Genomic DNA, 16,639 nt, shown 5'->3' with positions numbered 1-16,639 from the left:
TAAAATCATAAACGTTAATAAATCCATTGTTATAGGAAAAGTTAAGTCCGTAATCTCGGGGCCAAAGTCACATATATCCTTTACACTTACTATTTTGTTGCATTCGTGGATCAGTGATTAGAGCACCAGACCTGAAATTATATATTCAATTACATGTATATCATATATGACGTTAAAGAACTATGCTTGAGTAAAATTTCTAACAATAACCACTGTGTATATTAAGTGTTCCTTTTTTCACATTTCATAGAATCTGTTGTTCGTTGGATTTTTGTTCCCAAGGGTATTCTTTTGCATAATTTTATAACTATATAACTGGAGACTGTTTGATAAAACAGTTACAAAACGGGCGATGCCTGGTCTCACGCAAGATTTATTTCGAAGAAATTTCAAATCAACCAAAGAAATATGAGAATTTTAGTGACATCATTATTAAAAGAAAAGTAGTTTTTCTCCGATCTTTTATGTGGAAAATTATCAAATGATCTTACTTTCATTTGAACCACAATTTACAAATTTTGACCAAATATTGTTTAGTTTATACGAATTCTAAATGATATCAGATATTCTGGAACACCCTGTATATCAAATATTACATTTAAGCCATTTATAGTATTATAATTTAATCTCTTAGAACCATTATAACAAGACCTTGGACTTTCGGTTGGACGAAGCTATCTATTTCCTGCGTCAAAAACAAGTTAAAAAATGACGCGGTTTCAAGCGAAATATGCACCATTTGCGTATAGTCTTGGCTCAAAAGTAAGACAAATCTTGTTGATTTCAATGAGCAATGGCTGAGTGGCCAGCAATGAAATAGACAGGCCTACATCACATTGCTGTTTGACACAACTACCCAAAGTTCAAGCTCTTGTTAAAATGGTTCTAAATGTACATAGATAGATATGATAGACATATACAAGCGGAAAGAACAGTCCTGTTTTAAATATATAAAAAAGAAAAGATAATTTATCACTGCAAAAAAGTCCCGAAAGAAAACCAATCCACGGTCATGGAAAAAAAGCTAAAACCAATTCTTTTTCATTTTTTGTCCTTGGCAATGGTCCCTGTTTGATTAAACATATTATTTATATTTTAGTGGTTAATTATTTTTCGAGAAAGTTTTGTATTAAAAATTACGTTTTGGGCGATTTTCTTTTCCTTTTTTTCGGGATGGGTTGGGGGGGGGGGGGGGGTATGTTGGTGTTAATATAATTCTTAAAAGTCACGACATTAAGTGCCAATCCATGCACAATCATACCCCACTTCATATTTTTTAGTATATGTATTCAATTGCATGAATCAATGTATGTATAAAAAGAATCAGACAAGAAGAAAACCACAGGGACCAAGCCCGTTTTAACATTAATTTCAATGTAACCATAACATTGAAATTAATGTTAAAACGGGCTTGGCCCCTGTGAAGAAAACGGAGAAGTAACGGACGGCAATACAAGTGTGACCCCAGCCAGTTATGTAAAGTGTTGTTAACATTTTATCTTGTTCTTTGTTTGTTTGGGTGGTTTTTTTAGGGAAAGGACTATATATGATAAGGGCCTAAAATGGCCCCCTAAAATGAACATCATCATTTTACTATCATTCTTTGTTTTCTTAGTACAGATATGTATGTGATGTGTTTACATAATATTCATTTTGGTTCAAGTGCCCAAAATTTAGAAATATGACATTGTAAAGACAACCTTTTCCCGCCAATTTTGCATTTTTAGCCTAAAACAGCTTGTTTTCAAGCAGTTTTTCCTTCCGAAAACATAGAGCACATTCTTGAACAAATAAAATATTTTAATCAGAGATGTATCTAGCCAAGACTAATAAGTGACAAAAAAATGTTCCTTGTTCAAGCATGCGCTCTACATTTCCCATTCGTAAATAGATAAAAAAAAATGTCAATTTTTGGTTGATTTTGATTGAATTATAGAAATGGCGTCACTTCTGACGTCATATACTGCCGGTAAATGCAAATAAATCAAATAAATAGATGAAAAATATATTTTATATCAACTCTTCTAAAAAATTAGTTAACATTTTACTGTACCCGAAACACTTAAAAAATGGCGAATTATGGGGGCCAAATTTAACTCTTATCATATATAGTTCTTTGTTAGAAACATTTTGACTCAATTAATACCACATATATTAAATCGCCATTGTCGTAAAAGCTACCATCCTTATACCAATTAAATGGACACGCAAAGTACATGGGGTGTGGCAACAGCTGATCGAACTAACCTAGGTTGGCAGGGTGGTCAAAAAAATTAACTAAATCATGTTCAGGTTGGGGGGAGGGTTGTCAACAAGGGACACCAATGGCGTAGGGGGGGGGGTAGAGGTTCATCATGAAAATAAATAAGAGATAATTGAATTATGAAGTTTTACTGTTCTATCTTTATAATAGTGTAAGGAAATTCATTACTAATGAAAAAATTGTTATTAGATTTATACAACTACAAGGAAACCACAGATGGATTATCATATTTTCTGTTGGTGGTGTTCTTAGAATTGTTCTGACGGGAAGGTTCGGAGAGTAAATTTATGTTCCGTCTAGCGCACCTTAACTTTATCAATATGATAAAACGTTTTGTAATAGACATTTTTAATTATTTCTATTGAAATATATTTGTAATGCTGTAGATTTTTATATCATTTTTATTTTTCGTGTGGTTACATTCAAATTTTCTGATTGATAAAATCAGAAAAACAGAAACCGGTTAAACGAATCGTTTAACGATCAAATTGTCTAAATTTGAAATGTCAACAGAGGTTTTTGAAAAAGTTTAATTAGGCTTAAAGTACCGTGTTTTATGGTAAGACCAAGACCAATCATGCAATATTAAGCAATGGCAATATAAAGAACGGTCCGATTGAGGTAATTACGATTTGTATTGGCTATTTATCTCTGTTTAAACCAAAAGTGGCAAAAAGTTTAATGTTGGAGTTTGACCCAATTTGTCAGCATGTTAATGATGTTGCTTATCTCTTTTTCCAGTAATATTACTAACAATTCAGAAATATAGGATATCGCTCCATTAAACATACTCTGTCGACCTTTATTCTTGGAAGTCTGTAGAAAAAATGTAAACAAATACTGTTATCTTTTTACACGCCTATTTTAATCACGACCGAATTTTCTCTTGTTTTTTTTACGTAAAAATGTTTGAACTTGGGTTATTATTATGATAACTACTTTTTTTTCAAAACAATGTTATTGGTTATTTTCATTGATTTTAGTTTATTTACTTTATTTGTATGTACACATTACAATATTGGAATCTAATGTTCTCCACGACTAAATGATTTGACAATGAATATTGATAATGGCATTTAACATTAATGATAGTCTCTGTGTGTCATTGAGTAACGAATAAAAATCAAACCAAACTATTAAGTGACAATATACATTACAATGATAGACAACATAAACTACCAGTGATACAATCAAAGTCCTGCTGATGATGAATGCTCAAGGCATGACTAGGGAAAGAACATATGATAAACATCACTCTATTCAACTCTTTTATGATAAAAAGTAAGCATTGTTGTGGAGATGTTTATCATAGTTTGATACACTACTAACTATTTTGTTTACTTTGAATAATTTGGGATACATGTATTACCTTCATTAACCCTAATGGGCAGACCTACATGTACATTATGTACCATATCCAAACATGTCATTATTTAATCAGAGAAAAAAACCCATATCAATTAATGGATAATCCACGACAATTTTGAACAGTGATTTTTCTTAAGCAAATTTAGGTTTAAATTTTGACCCATCCCCTTGCAAACATAATGATTTTTCCCCAATTGAGTCTCTACCCCCATGTTTTTAGGCCCATGCCTTGATCCCCCATAAAAAAAACATCCAAACACCCTAAAAGAATTGTTTATGATTTTAAAGAGTAAAGGAGAAGAACTCTGAAAAACTAATACAATTTATAAAAAAAAAGCTTTTTGAAAATAATCAATTTAATTTAGAATGATGCCAGTTTTCCCTATTTTCATAACCAAGATGATTTTTCCTAATTCACAAGCCAGAAGCTCCTTTTGATAAACAGAGAAAATTGTTAATGCCGGTAGAGTTATCTGTGGTAAAATTTCTTCGCAATTTATTTTACACTGAGTAATGTGTACTGACTTTTCCGACCAACAGATGCTCTTGGACTTTGTAATGTTTGTCATTTAAAGAGATAAAGCTTAAAGCATATGTAATTCTGAATCATCTTTTCCCACTCATCACCTGATGTTTCAGAGTATGTTTATCCAGAAAATGAAAAGAGATATTTATGTACATGTATAAGCTTAATCAACCTGACATAAATGAATATTATGCCACAGAACTTTTGTATTTATTTCTGAAATTCTTGATATTACTTGTCTTCATAACTACTGGTATATACATTTTTGATACAGGTGTATATCTGCTAAATTTTGATACTGTTTACAGGGTTTATTTTACCCTGTGTTTTATTTTTGCCCTTTTTCACCTGCAAATGACTGTGCGCTCGTCTTGAATTTGCTTAGCCAAAGTTGTGTTTAAAGAGAGATAATTTGAGATATATGAATTTGCTCAGTCCTCAATTCGCCCGCTGACAAAAAGGAGCAAAAATAAAATGGGGACGAATATTTCCCTGTATACAGTTTGTTCTAATAACAAAGTGTTTAAATGTAGACAGTTATGCATAAATTGAATACTTTGAGACTTAAATTCTTAATCTTGACTCTACTTAAAAATGAACGAGACCTTTGGACTAAAAAGTTCTTTAGTCTTTCATCAATCTCTCTAGATATGTACAGGGCTAGTAACAACAAAATGTGTTGCGTATCGGGGACTATTATCAGTCACCTGTTGCACCCTAGAACAAAAATATCAATGAAGACCGAGTTATTTGGGGTTAATCATCAGATAGGATAGTGAGCGAGGTCAATAAAACAGCTATATTGCTGATTGATTTTTATCACACTCTGCAATATGTGAATTTAACTTTTAGGCATTACAGTTTAGTGTTGTCTGTAACATTTAAAAAAACCCACCAAATGTTAATAGGCAAGCCGAAAGTCAGAATTTTTATAGCCATGCAGGGCTAAACTCAGTTTCAAGGTATCCTCGCACTACCTGGTACATTTTTGCTTAATTATTTGATATCTATAAATACTTCTGTGTTTAAACAAAGTTCATTCAATAATTTTAAAAATCTCAAGATTTCTTCCTTGAAACGCACCCTCTAGCTTGTCAGGTTAAAAAGTGAGGGAATCGGTAACCTGGGACAGAATATAGGAAAGATGAGATTGGAAGTGTTTTATAAAATGCTTTTCCTGTTGCATTCAATACACATTTGAGCAGTATAAAAATTCTCTTCCTGATTTGTCTTTTCTAAGTACTGATACTTGTACTTTTGTGTGGAAAGTAGTCTTGTTTTAGTCAGAATAATTTATTCGTAAGCATGTACGCACTTATTGTTCCTCGTTGAATGTGTTACATTATGTAAAACACGGCAATCACATGGTGTATTTCTCTCTGGGCTGGTGATACAGGTACCGGGTAATTATTACCCCCAGTGGTTTGTTATTTCTCTCGCTAATCAATAATTTTCCACACTAGAAATAAAATAATAGAAGGAGTGGGTTACAAACCTAGGAATATTATAAATGTAATGTTTTGTATTTGTCAGTGGGAAAAGCTGATTTCAATTTCAATCCATTTTTTATAATCTTAATATGTTGATTTTTATTTTGTTTACAATGAACATGGAGCTGAAAAAAATCTGTCCATGCAAAAAGTCAACACTTGATTTCTGCATACAAAAATTTATGAACGTATATTAAATTACTTTTAAATGCAGCCGTAATAATTGTTGTTGTTTTTTTTTTTGTAGATTCCAGTGATCCAAGATGTCGGATGAAGAAGTGCTATTTGATGATGTTTATGACATCTGGGAGACCATTGGCAAGTAAGTTAAGGCGAGTTGCCACACACTCTGTCTGTGTGTTTGTCCATCCATCTGTTGTAGAAGTTTAACATCTGCTTAGGTGTATCTCTCCCCTCCACTTCTGTTTGCTAAGCAGGTCATGTACCTTAAATTAATTATATTAAATTTTAGCAATCATCAAAATTTATAGCACATACTGTGCTAGATCTTGTCTGCTATAATTTCGAATTGCTGTTGCCTGATTCAGAAACCCAATACTTTATGATTGTAACATAAACATATTTAAAATCATATCCGAAGTCTCTTCCTTAGTATGTAATAGAAAACACTTTCAAAAACTTTTCCGACAAAGTTGCTAGTTTTCATCAGTCATGTTTATTAAAGATAGCAAATTCATAGCTTATGGTTTTGATAATGTCGATTATCTAAAGAATTTAATTACGTTAAGTACTCTTAATTTTTGTGTGCTAATTAATGTACATTTAGAGCATGTGCATGATGTGTAAGGCTCATGATGTGGAAAGTGTATATGCTACCGTTCTTTATGATCCACCCCGCTCTTGTAGAGGAGTTGAGTGGATCATAAACCCTTGGCTAGCGAATTCTTTATATAAGGTGATTTTTTGTCAAATCTTATTTTACAAGATTTGGTCCTAGATGTTTTCAATTTGCCCCGACAGAGTTGTATACATGAAGAAAGAGAACTCTCTATTGAATTAGCCCTGTATTAATTTTGTCCATTAATTGTGTCCCAAGTTTCTTTTTTCTATACTTTTATTTTACTTTTCAATTATCATAAATATCATGGTACCCAAACTAGATTCATTCACTAAAATGATTTCTGTTTTAGAACACCCATTTATCTTCATTGCTTATAAATAGAAAGTCTACATGGATTTTGCATTGGAAACAACTTGAAAGTACCTGAATAGTAATGCTTATAAATGAATTGTGGAAGATTTCATAAGAAATTCTGAATTAACTCCAAAAAAATTCCCATTATAAATCCCTATAAAATTTTTTTTAATTTAGATAAAATACGGGATATATCAATGAAGAAATCCTTACGTAGATTTTGCTGTTCTTTTCTGATAGGCATGCATACATATTTTTAAAATAGTCAAAAAGTGATAGAAAGGAGACCCTGGGTTATTATGGCAGAATGCAGCTCATGTTAAATGGGAACATTAAAATGAATGTGTACAGTACTGTAGAATCATTAAAATTTAAATTTTTGGGGGCCGATTTTCTTGGTTTGTGGGTTTTTTGCTTATTCATGGGGATGTATTTTCATGAGTGCGTTGGTTTTCAGTTTCAGTTAAAAAGATCTATAACTCTCTCTAAACTTGATTTGAGGACATACATTAATGGGGGAGTGCTACCCACGAATATATGTACCACAAAAATCAAGCCACAATGAATTTGAATGAATCCACAGTAATACATGTAGATTTTAAAAATTTTAATCCTATAGTTGTCTAGAAAAATATTATTAGTTATGACTGACTACAAAAATATAGCGGGTTGATCAATCTCATAGATGGGGAGGCTTCACCATATTTATCTCACCAGACAGACATAGAGATGGCAGTCACATGTCGTGTTTAAACCAATGAAAGTGTGACATTTCAGTCTGAGGGAAAAGAAATATATATTAACTGCCATTTTTTCTAATAACCAGGTCCATCATATCGGATACATAGATGCCAGACATGTAAAAGTTACCTCCCTTATTTATTAGAGCTCACAAAAAATATATGACCCCTAGAGTTGACCAATTAAGCCCTCTATCCCCCTTATATAGTTATCTACTTAAATAGCCTTTGCTTGAAAATGGCTCATTTTCTTCATTATTTGTGAAATCCATATATCACCAATATTCAATTAGCAGATGCTTATCAGTGATATTATATAGTGGAACCGAGAAAATGGCAGAGTATTGATAATTCAGATTATAATGATAATACACAATCAGGATGGAGTTCCACAGGGTTTTTTTCCCCTTATATTTCTGGCTAACCAGGATGATTTAAATGAAAAATGCATTGCTGCCATTTCTCAATAGAAAAAGGAAAAATTAAGATAAAATTCCCACACATTTACCGGGTATGCAGGTGCATTAAAGCTGCAGACAAGATTGAAATGTGATAGAAGCAGGATAATGTATAAGGAGAATGTATCCCAGAAAAAATCACTTACCTATTAAAGTGAAGATTTTTTTATGCTATACATGTTTTAATGGCCTCTAAATAAGGAAACAGTATTGAAATGTGTATGAATAAAATTATATGTCCTTTCTTAAGTAACCAAGTTTGCATGTTGATTACCATAATTTGCCGAATATAATATGCACTAGTGTATAATAGGGACCTCTCTTTTTGGGCCCCAACATTAGACCCCTTTACAATGGTTGTAAAGGGGTTTAATTATTGGACCCAAATATTAAAAGATTGCCAACAATACTCCCCCAATAAAGAACTACCCCTTTTCTTCCTTTATATCAGTATTATGTCCCCAGAATCCTTGTCACATGACTTTACACCCCTCCCTTCCAAACCTACCACTTTCCACTGCTAACACCATCAGAGATACCAAACCATCAGGTTAGACAATTGCTGCAGGTCTGTCTGAGATTCTGAGAGAACTATGACAGTGATGCTACACAATGACAATATTGTTATTCGTAATACTCTGAACCAAGTTTGAAGTTAATGATAGATACTACTGCAATGGATATCTGGAAACTTACCGAGTAATCTATTTATTGCTGCATACCAGTGTTTTTTTTCTGTGTGAATTGAATAAAAATGACTACTTTAGTATTTGTTTGCGGAAATTCAATGTTGCAGATATTTGGCGTCATTGAGCCATTTGCAAATTAAAAAAAAAGGTTTTGAAAACTTATTAGCACTATAGATTTAGTAGCAGTTGTGACGATTTCTAGTTTCGAACATGTTTTAGAGAAGCTGAATGGTCAACAAATTAACTATAAGATCTATGTTAAATTTTTAAGATATGATTTGTTTAGCTATAAACTATTATTTAGTAAAATAAAATCCATTTATTTCGCCTTTTGATTTTTGGGATTTTCGTATATTTTTATATAGAGCTTTTCTTTTAAAGGAGATCATGACAGTCTAAAAAAAAAAAAAGCCACAACCATTGCGCCCTCTTAAATCTGGTTTTCTGATATAGGCCAAAAAATAGAGGTGCAATAATGCTTTATATTTTTGTGTTCCATTTTGATTATCTCTCAAGCAAGATAAATTCAATACCTGCTGAGATATTGTGTGTGTCCTTAAATAAAAAAAATGTCTTAAAATGTGATAAAGTGACAATTTGCCACAAGTGTCTCAAAGGGGTGGAAAGAGAAGCACATGTACATACTCATAATTTTAAAAATGTTAAGGGTAAAAAAAAAAAGGGATTGGAGATCTGTATTTGCTCATTCTCAACAAGATTAGCCAGGTTGAATGAGTTCATTAGTGAAGGAATGGTGCAGTAATCACAGAATAAGAGGGAGAGGGAGAGAAAGAGATGGGTATATTACGGGAAGATGTGGTCCTTGGCCAACATCAACATTACAAATAACTGATATTGATAAACTTATGGCGTGTGTCTCAATCAAAGGAAGCCCCCTGCAAGTCGATCTGACTTTGTAAAACTAACTGATCATTGATGCTGAAGACTCTCTTATTGGGCGATCACAGATAATGATTGCTAATCTGTAATCCTATGATCTTGATTCCATGCAATGGATATAGGTATTCATAATTAATTACTTCTGCCTTGTTCGTATCTATGCTACATTGCATGTCCTCTATCATACAGCTATCAGCCGCAAAATCTGTATTTAAAAAGTGTCCGTCTTCAAAAACCTGTGGAGTGAGAAAGAGAGAAAAGGGAAAAAAATTAAAGAAGCCTGCCTAAAGATACCGGTAGTTGAATGCCTTCTCCATAAAATAGATTACAAGCTTTGTTCTTGTTGGTCATTATGGCTGAGTGTCTCATGTTAAGTCCAGAAAGCTCATGCTGATCGAGAAGGAGGAGAGAAAAAAAGCCTGATGTGGATAGGTATCTGTTGGATTTGAGTGGTAAAGCTATAAGATGGCCAACCATTTCTACCATATTTGTGACTATACAGTTCATGCTGAATTGGATTAATTATCAACTGTTAACTGTGGTAGAAAAAAGATCACATTTCTCAACAGTTTGTAAATTAAGAAGTGCAGCATGATGTCGAGCCAATTTAAAAGAGTGCTGTAGAAACGGTTCACTAGTGAAAGAATTTGGTCAGTGAAAAAATATCCTGGAGAAGTTGATTTAAAAATTAGTGAAAGTTGTAACATGCTGTTGAGATATATAGACATTACTTGATTGAAAAACTTACCATTATCAAAAGACTCAGGAGGGATATTGATTTAGCTCGTAGAGGCACGTACATTATTCCCTCATTATCTACACTGCTGGAGAAAATTGTCATAGTTCAATTATTTCATAAATATTTGATCACTGTTCCTTTATTTTTTTTCTTTTCAATGAAAAGGTTGTATGTATGTATTTATATATATGTATTCCTTGTGAAGGAATGGCTTTCTGGAGAGACATCGATCATCACAGAATGAGATCCAGCAGGGAAAAACACCATTACATGCACTGCTTGGTGCAAATTAATTCATCAAAAAGTGCCCAAATATCGCCTTCTTAATGGAAATTTTTACCAGATTGTGGGGGAACTGATTCGTAGTACTTTTAGTAAAAGTGGTGCTGATATTTATTTTTTTTTGGTCGGCCCTGAGGAAATACAAAAATATAAGCACACCGAAAACATATGGACTTGCTGGACCATATAAGTTTTTCAATTTGAATTTGTTGACATTAGTGATTTACTGTGTGTGAAGTGAATTTTTATGAAACTTCGAAGACCAGGGATTATGGTACTGGATTGGTTCTCAAACCTGCCCAGTCTTCAATTTATTTCCCCACCCCCCTGTAGCTGTTCGGAGCACTTGCATTACTCCCTCGGGTAAGTTCTGATCAGTATTTCACTTTTAAAAAGCTAGTCTAACAGTTCATGTACTGCCTTGGCTGGCTGGGAGAAAACGTCAATGAGAAATTAAACTTTTTTATTACTGGTTATATTTTATTCGATCAATTGCAGTTGAATGATATTTGTTTAGGAAGTAGGATTTTTCTTGTTAGTAGGATCACAAGAATACAAAGGTTTATTATAGCCACAGTACACACAAGACTTTGAAGATAATTTGTATTCATTGGGTTTTTAAAAAGCATTGTACATTGTAAAACAGCAAATATTGTGAAGAATCATTTTAATGTGCAGTGAATGCACGTTAACTTGCAATGAAAGAATCTGGATCTTTTGTAAAGGGGTGTGAAGAAATGGTGCCGTTGTTGGGACTATATTTACCCTCTCCATGCAGCTCTCTCATCTCCTATGTAAACAGGCGGTAGTGATACGAGTCTGAATCTCTCTAGAGCCGTCCATATGTTATTATTATGTTGTTTTTTTGTATTTTTTGTGTTCTGTTTGTATAAGGGAGAAAAAATCATTCCAATCTGACACTCTTAGTGTGACTAATCCTAAGTCAGATAAAGAAAATAATGTTGTAAGGGAGAGTAGGATGTAAGATTAAAAAAAAGAAAAGGAATTTCATGTACTTCTAAGACTTTGAATCAATAAGTAACAAATGTCTGTGAAAGTTCTGACAGACAGTCATGGGTATACCAATCTAATAAAGTCTCAATATTTTGATTTTATTACCGTTCAGTAATAAGAATTGCACAATTATAGAAATTGGTCAAGATGGATTGATTCATTGATTTCTTTGGAATTTTTAATTTTTCAGTTATTACCTCTGAATGGTTTGGGTAATATAGATATGCTCTATATACGACAATGATAGGGGAAATGAAGTTGAATTTGAGTATGTACTTTTATACTTATATTCAGTGGAAGGTATTGTCATTGCTGTAGTAAATGCAATGGATTTAAATAAAATGGTCTTTTCTTTCAATTAATCAGAAAAACAGTTGCAGAAAGTATTTTAAGTCTATTTGAAAGACTTACTTTTCCTTTCCTTTTTTATTACAATTTTTGTTCACAGTACTTATCCTTATTGAATTGCTTCTGCAAATGACTTTAATGTTAACAAATATAAAACATAATACCCAGTTACGGTACATGCTCCAGCGGTAACTATATGTTTTTGCTATTTTTCTAAGTCTCCACCCCCCCACTCCTCCCCCTCTCTCTCTCTCTCTCTCTCTCTCTCTCTCTCTCTCTCTCTCTCTCTCTCTCTCTCTCTCTCTCTCTCTCTCTCTCTCTCTGATATCCATCAAATGATAGACAAATTTGGAGGATCTGGTATGTGTTGAATTTTAAAGAAATAACTTTACTGTGCTTAAAAAGAAAGAAAAGGACAGGAACTGGGTTAATAAAAGGTCACATTTGAAAATTTCAATCCAATATGGATCTGCATTTAATGTCTCCAAGAACACTGTATTGTTCAGCTTTCCATGTTCTGTCTTGGAGTGATGGCCATAAAACAGTTTTAATGATAGGAGAACAGTTTCAATCTGCTGAAACATTCAGTCTCTCAGCACTGCAGGGTCAAACATTAGTGACTTCTGTGCATCAGGGCAAATCGTTGGGGAAAAAAACCACTGCTTGCTAAAAGGGATAAAGAAGCATGTTTTGTTTTTCTTTTTTTTTACATTGCCATTTGTAATTTCCCATGCAACTGAACACTCTTAGAGCCATCACTTTAATGTCACATCATTTTTATATGACTTAAATATGCTCACACAAATATCCTTAATACCAGAGCTAGTATCTCTTGATTTTGAAGATAAAAGAAAATAACAATTCCACAGATTGCATTCTTTTTGTGAAGGCCAGCAAATCAATTTGTAAAATGCTGAAATAGTTATATCTTCTTTCCTATTGATACAAAGTGTGCCAGAAGCATATTGTCGGAAAATGGAAGGTCATATGTCCATGTAAATTTGCAGTTGGCTGGCTGAACGGTGTCTGGTCGTCTAAGGGGAAAAAAAAATGTCTGCAGCAATATGGAATGGAAATATTATAAATACATTTCTCTAATGGCAGACCCCTTCTCATATCTTTTTCCCAGTCCTCTGGCTCATGCTCTCTCAATATTGTGTGGGTAGCCATCACTGATGGCCATTTGTGTAAATGTCTGGTCTGATGAACAAAATGTTCCACTGGCATTTGGTTGGCAAATGGATGTGACAATCAGAAATCAGAACTAAAGGACATATCACCATCGATGACCTGAGATATTGCATCATGGGAAACAAGTGTGGGTTTAATTTTTTTTCTTCACCATAGTTATACAGTTTGCTCCGTTAAGGTGGTATGGGACATCTGTCAATATTAATGTGGATTAAAGTACATTATAAATGGAATACTTTCACCATTTTAGAATTTTCAAATTTTACAATACATGTATTTAACCAAAAAATAGCTTTTAAAAGTATTTGGAGAGGTAAAAATTGTAAAATGCCGAGCTGGATTTGAACTCATATGAATTACAGTTTCATAGTAAACCCTCTGACCCACTGCGCTATGCTGTTAGGTGACAATAATGGGAAAGAAACTACTTTAAAATATTTAATTACACTTCATTTTATTGTTTACATTGTATTTCGATAAACAATACGTCACATCATGGAAGTCTACCATACCACCTCAAATGTAATGTAGAAATTTTTTTATGCCTACATTTTACTCTTGATTGGCAAATGTACTTTCAAATTTATCAAATTTATAAGGCCACAAGCCTATGTACACACATATAACAACCATCCCCCCTCTCCAAGTTTTTTCTGTCTGAATTTTTTTTTTTTTATCTGAAATCCTTATTTTATCTTTTATAGCCATGTTAAAACAACAGTGACAAAGACCTTTTCTGGGAGAGATCAAAAGTTCATTGTTTGATCACGTCCAAGATGAATCTTGACGGAATTAATGATTCCTGTGTAAGGCTAATTTTGTGTGCCAATGACCATCTTACCATTGATTGGGTTAGCCCTGAATTATTGTCTTTCCTGAACGTCATCTCCAGATGGTAATTGTTTATAGCAATTTATGCCCTCCTTGTAATTGTTTGGGAGTCAAAAAGAAAACAGCTGAAAACAAAACAGAAAAAAAACTCGTCAAGTGGTTTTCTCCAGAGAGCCAAACTTCTCTCGTCTTATAATCATGTACGATACTTTTGTCACTTAGGGACAACTATCACTTTGTAAAATAGATTTTATTTTGTCTAGCCAAAGTTTCTAAAGGATCTTAGCAAATAAAACAAAAAAAGTCATGAAACTGATGCTAGACATTAATTTGGGAGTAATGGACCAGACTCCAGGTTTGGCTCTATTAAACCATGTCAATACAGTTACAAATTGCTGCTTTGCAAGTCAAATAAAGTACAATTTTGTAATCTGGCGTTGCAAACAACAGTGAAAATTTAGCTGCATAGCAAGTGAAATTCAATATAAGGCTAATTTGCAATTCACTTCAGGAAATACGGTTTCACAGACTACCAGCAATAATTTTTAAACTAATGGAGTTTCCATAGAGAATTGATTCGCCCATGCATGTGTGTATTGAAATGATGTACCGGTAGAATTTAATAGAGATTAGTCTCAGATAGAATTCAAACCAGGATCTGCATGTCTCTAATTCAAGACAGCTTAAGAAAATAATTCTGCATGTTGTGTATATACAAACATAAAAAGATGGACATAGAGTTCTGGCGTTGTATAAAGTTAATGAAACATTCCTGGTATCTGGTTTGCAGATTTTAATTACTGGAATGTTTGGAAGTTGGCTATTAAACTAACCAGCAATGAAATTTGACAAAGTCTTTAAAAAATCTGCCCTTGGTTTTCTATGTTTACTAAAACTAAACCTATCATATAGGTCATATTGGTAGTATGATTGGCTTTGTTGTGACAAAGGGGAAAATGTCAACAAATTATAGCTTTGAATTTCTCATTCCAAGTTAGAACTGAGATTGCATCAAAACTAATAAAAAACCAGTGTTTTCTGCTTTAAAAAAAAATTTATAAACCGATAGCGCATCCTCATGTTTTCCACTTAAAATAGTTAAATATGCACTTTGATTATTGTTTGAAAACTGATGATTAAAGATTTATAAATTTACAAGAACTCTTACATGAAGAGCATTTTTGTGCTGCTAAAGCGATTCTGTTCTTTGATATAAGATATGATATAAACTGCTTACTGTAGTTTTTGAAATATTTTGTCTCCAAATTGATATGTCAAAGACCAAGAAAAAATAATTGAATACTTTGTTTGCAAGTATTCTCCCTCATTTTAGTAATTTAAAGAGAATTTTTGATTATCTTTGAATGTTTTCCTTAGGTTATATTACTCAAAATGTACAAATAAATGCAAAGTGATTTTTCTGCATGTCCAAAAAAATATTTTTCCTTGATGTTAAGAGGATCCTCAAATGATGGCATTGGAACATGTTTATAATAATGATGAATAAATTCTAGCTGATTGCATCATATCACTGTTGCTTTGTGACCAAAAACATTTATTCTAAAGTATGAAACCAACATTATTCACGTGCATTGATCATCATAGTGCCATGTTCGTGAGTGCCATGAATATTATATTTTCATTATTTCTAGACTAGTGTATGATTCCTCTGTGAGGGGAAAAATGGCAGAACTCCAGTCTTTCTCATGCTCTTGATTATTAATTGATAACTGGAATGCAACAGCCAAGAAACAATACAGTCCTGGCACAAACAGCCCTCATACATGATACTGTGGTTTCATCAATATTCGTTGAATACCAATTTTCGTGGATTTCGTTGTTAAGTTGATCCACGAAATTAAATGTTCATTGAAGTTCAATTTCAACTAACATGTTGTATTGATTGGATCATTGGCCACGAAATTACGTATCCTTGAAAATGTGGTTTTCAGAGAATCCACGAAAATTGATACCCACGAAAATTAATGAAACCACAGTACGTCAGTTAATATCTTATGATTATTTGTTTGAAAAAAATGGAGGAAGCTGCATTTGCTATCTCAGCCTCAATGAACTGTCATATTTCTGTATTTTGAGATTAAAGGGAAGAGAGGCTCTGAAGTCTTTGAAAAATTTTTTCTTAAATCTTTTTGGTTTCTGTTGGCAGACAAGAATATTTAATACTTTAATTTAAACCTGCATGTACAAGTTTTGTGTAGAAGTTAACAAATTCTTTCACATATATTGGTCACATAACATATTTTAAAAATATATATGTATGTACTTGTATTGATTTTTGGGAATTTTAGAAATGCAATTCAAGTGCTTCAAATTTATAAATCCTGTATGGCAACAAAATATTAGAAGTGAATTTGATCCATGATCAATGGAAGAGATAATTAGCCTGAAATAAGGATACAACAATTTTGGCAAAACTTGGTACATGTGCAGATTTAAATCTAGTACAATATTCTCCAATTTTTGTTTAAATTTTCTAAAGGAAAATATAGTTTTAAAATGTGTTCAGGAGGTGGCACAGCTGAACATGATGTAATTTTTGAAATATTTTTATCATGATTTTTATCTTGGATTACTGAACTACGGTATTAACATTTCTAAATAGGTGAACATGGCATAGAGTTCT

The 16,639-nt window shown here is 32.8% G+C and overlaps 1 protein-coding gene across 10 annotated transcripts in view; it reads left to right on the top strand.

Annotated features, from left to right (window-relative positions):
* The first annotated feature begins 2,743 nt into the window (after positions 1-2,743).
* The window catches only part of LOC105344231 (peripheral plasma membrane protein CASK), a 77,016-nt gene continuing 63,120 nt past the window's right edge, over positions 2,744-16,639 (top strand). For 2 of the 10 annotated variants that reach the window (XM_011451948.4, XM_011451934.4), the window contains exon 1: positions 10,496-10,974. In XM_011451948.4, the coding sequence (XP_011450250.2) occupies positions 10,859-10,974 (116 nt within the window). In that variant the 5' untranslated portion in view covers positions 10,496-10,858. Of the gene's footprint in view, positions 2,885-5,489; positions 5,561-5,894; positions 5,970-10,482; positions 10,975-16,639 lie in introns of those variants that run through there. The other 8 variants (XM_066069931.1, XM_066069933.1, XM_066069932.1 and 5 more) reach the window with 8 other exon arrangements.

This window comes from Magallana gigas, chromosome 8 (genome assembly GCF_963853765.1).
Source record: "Magallana gigas chromosome 8, xbMagGiga1.1, whole genome shotgun sequence".
Lineage (NCBI taxonomy): Eukaryota > Metazoa > Mollusca > Bivalvia > Ostreida > Ostreidae > Magallana > Magallana gigas.
The sequence above is the reverse complement of the archived record's forward strand: the minus strand, read 5'-3'. Positions and strand labels throughout refer to the sequence as shown.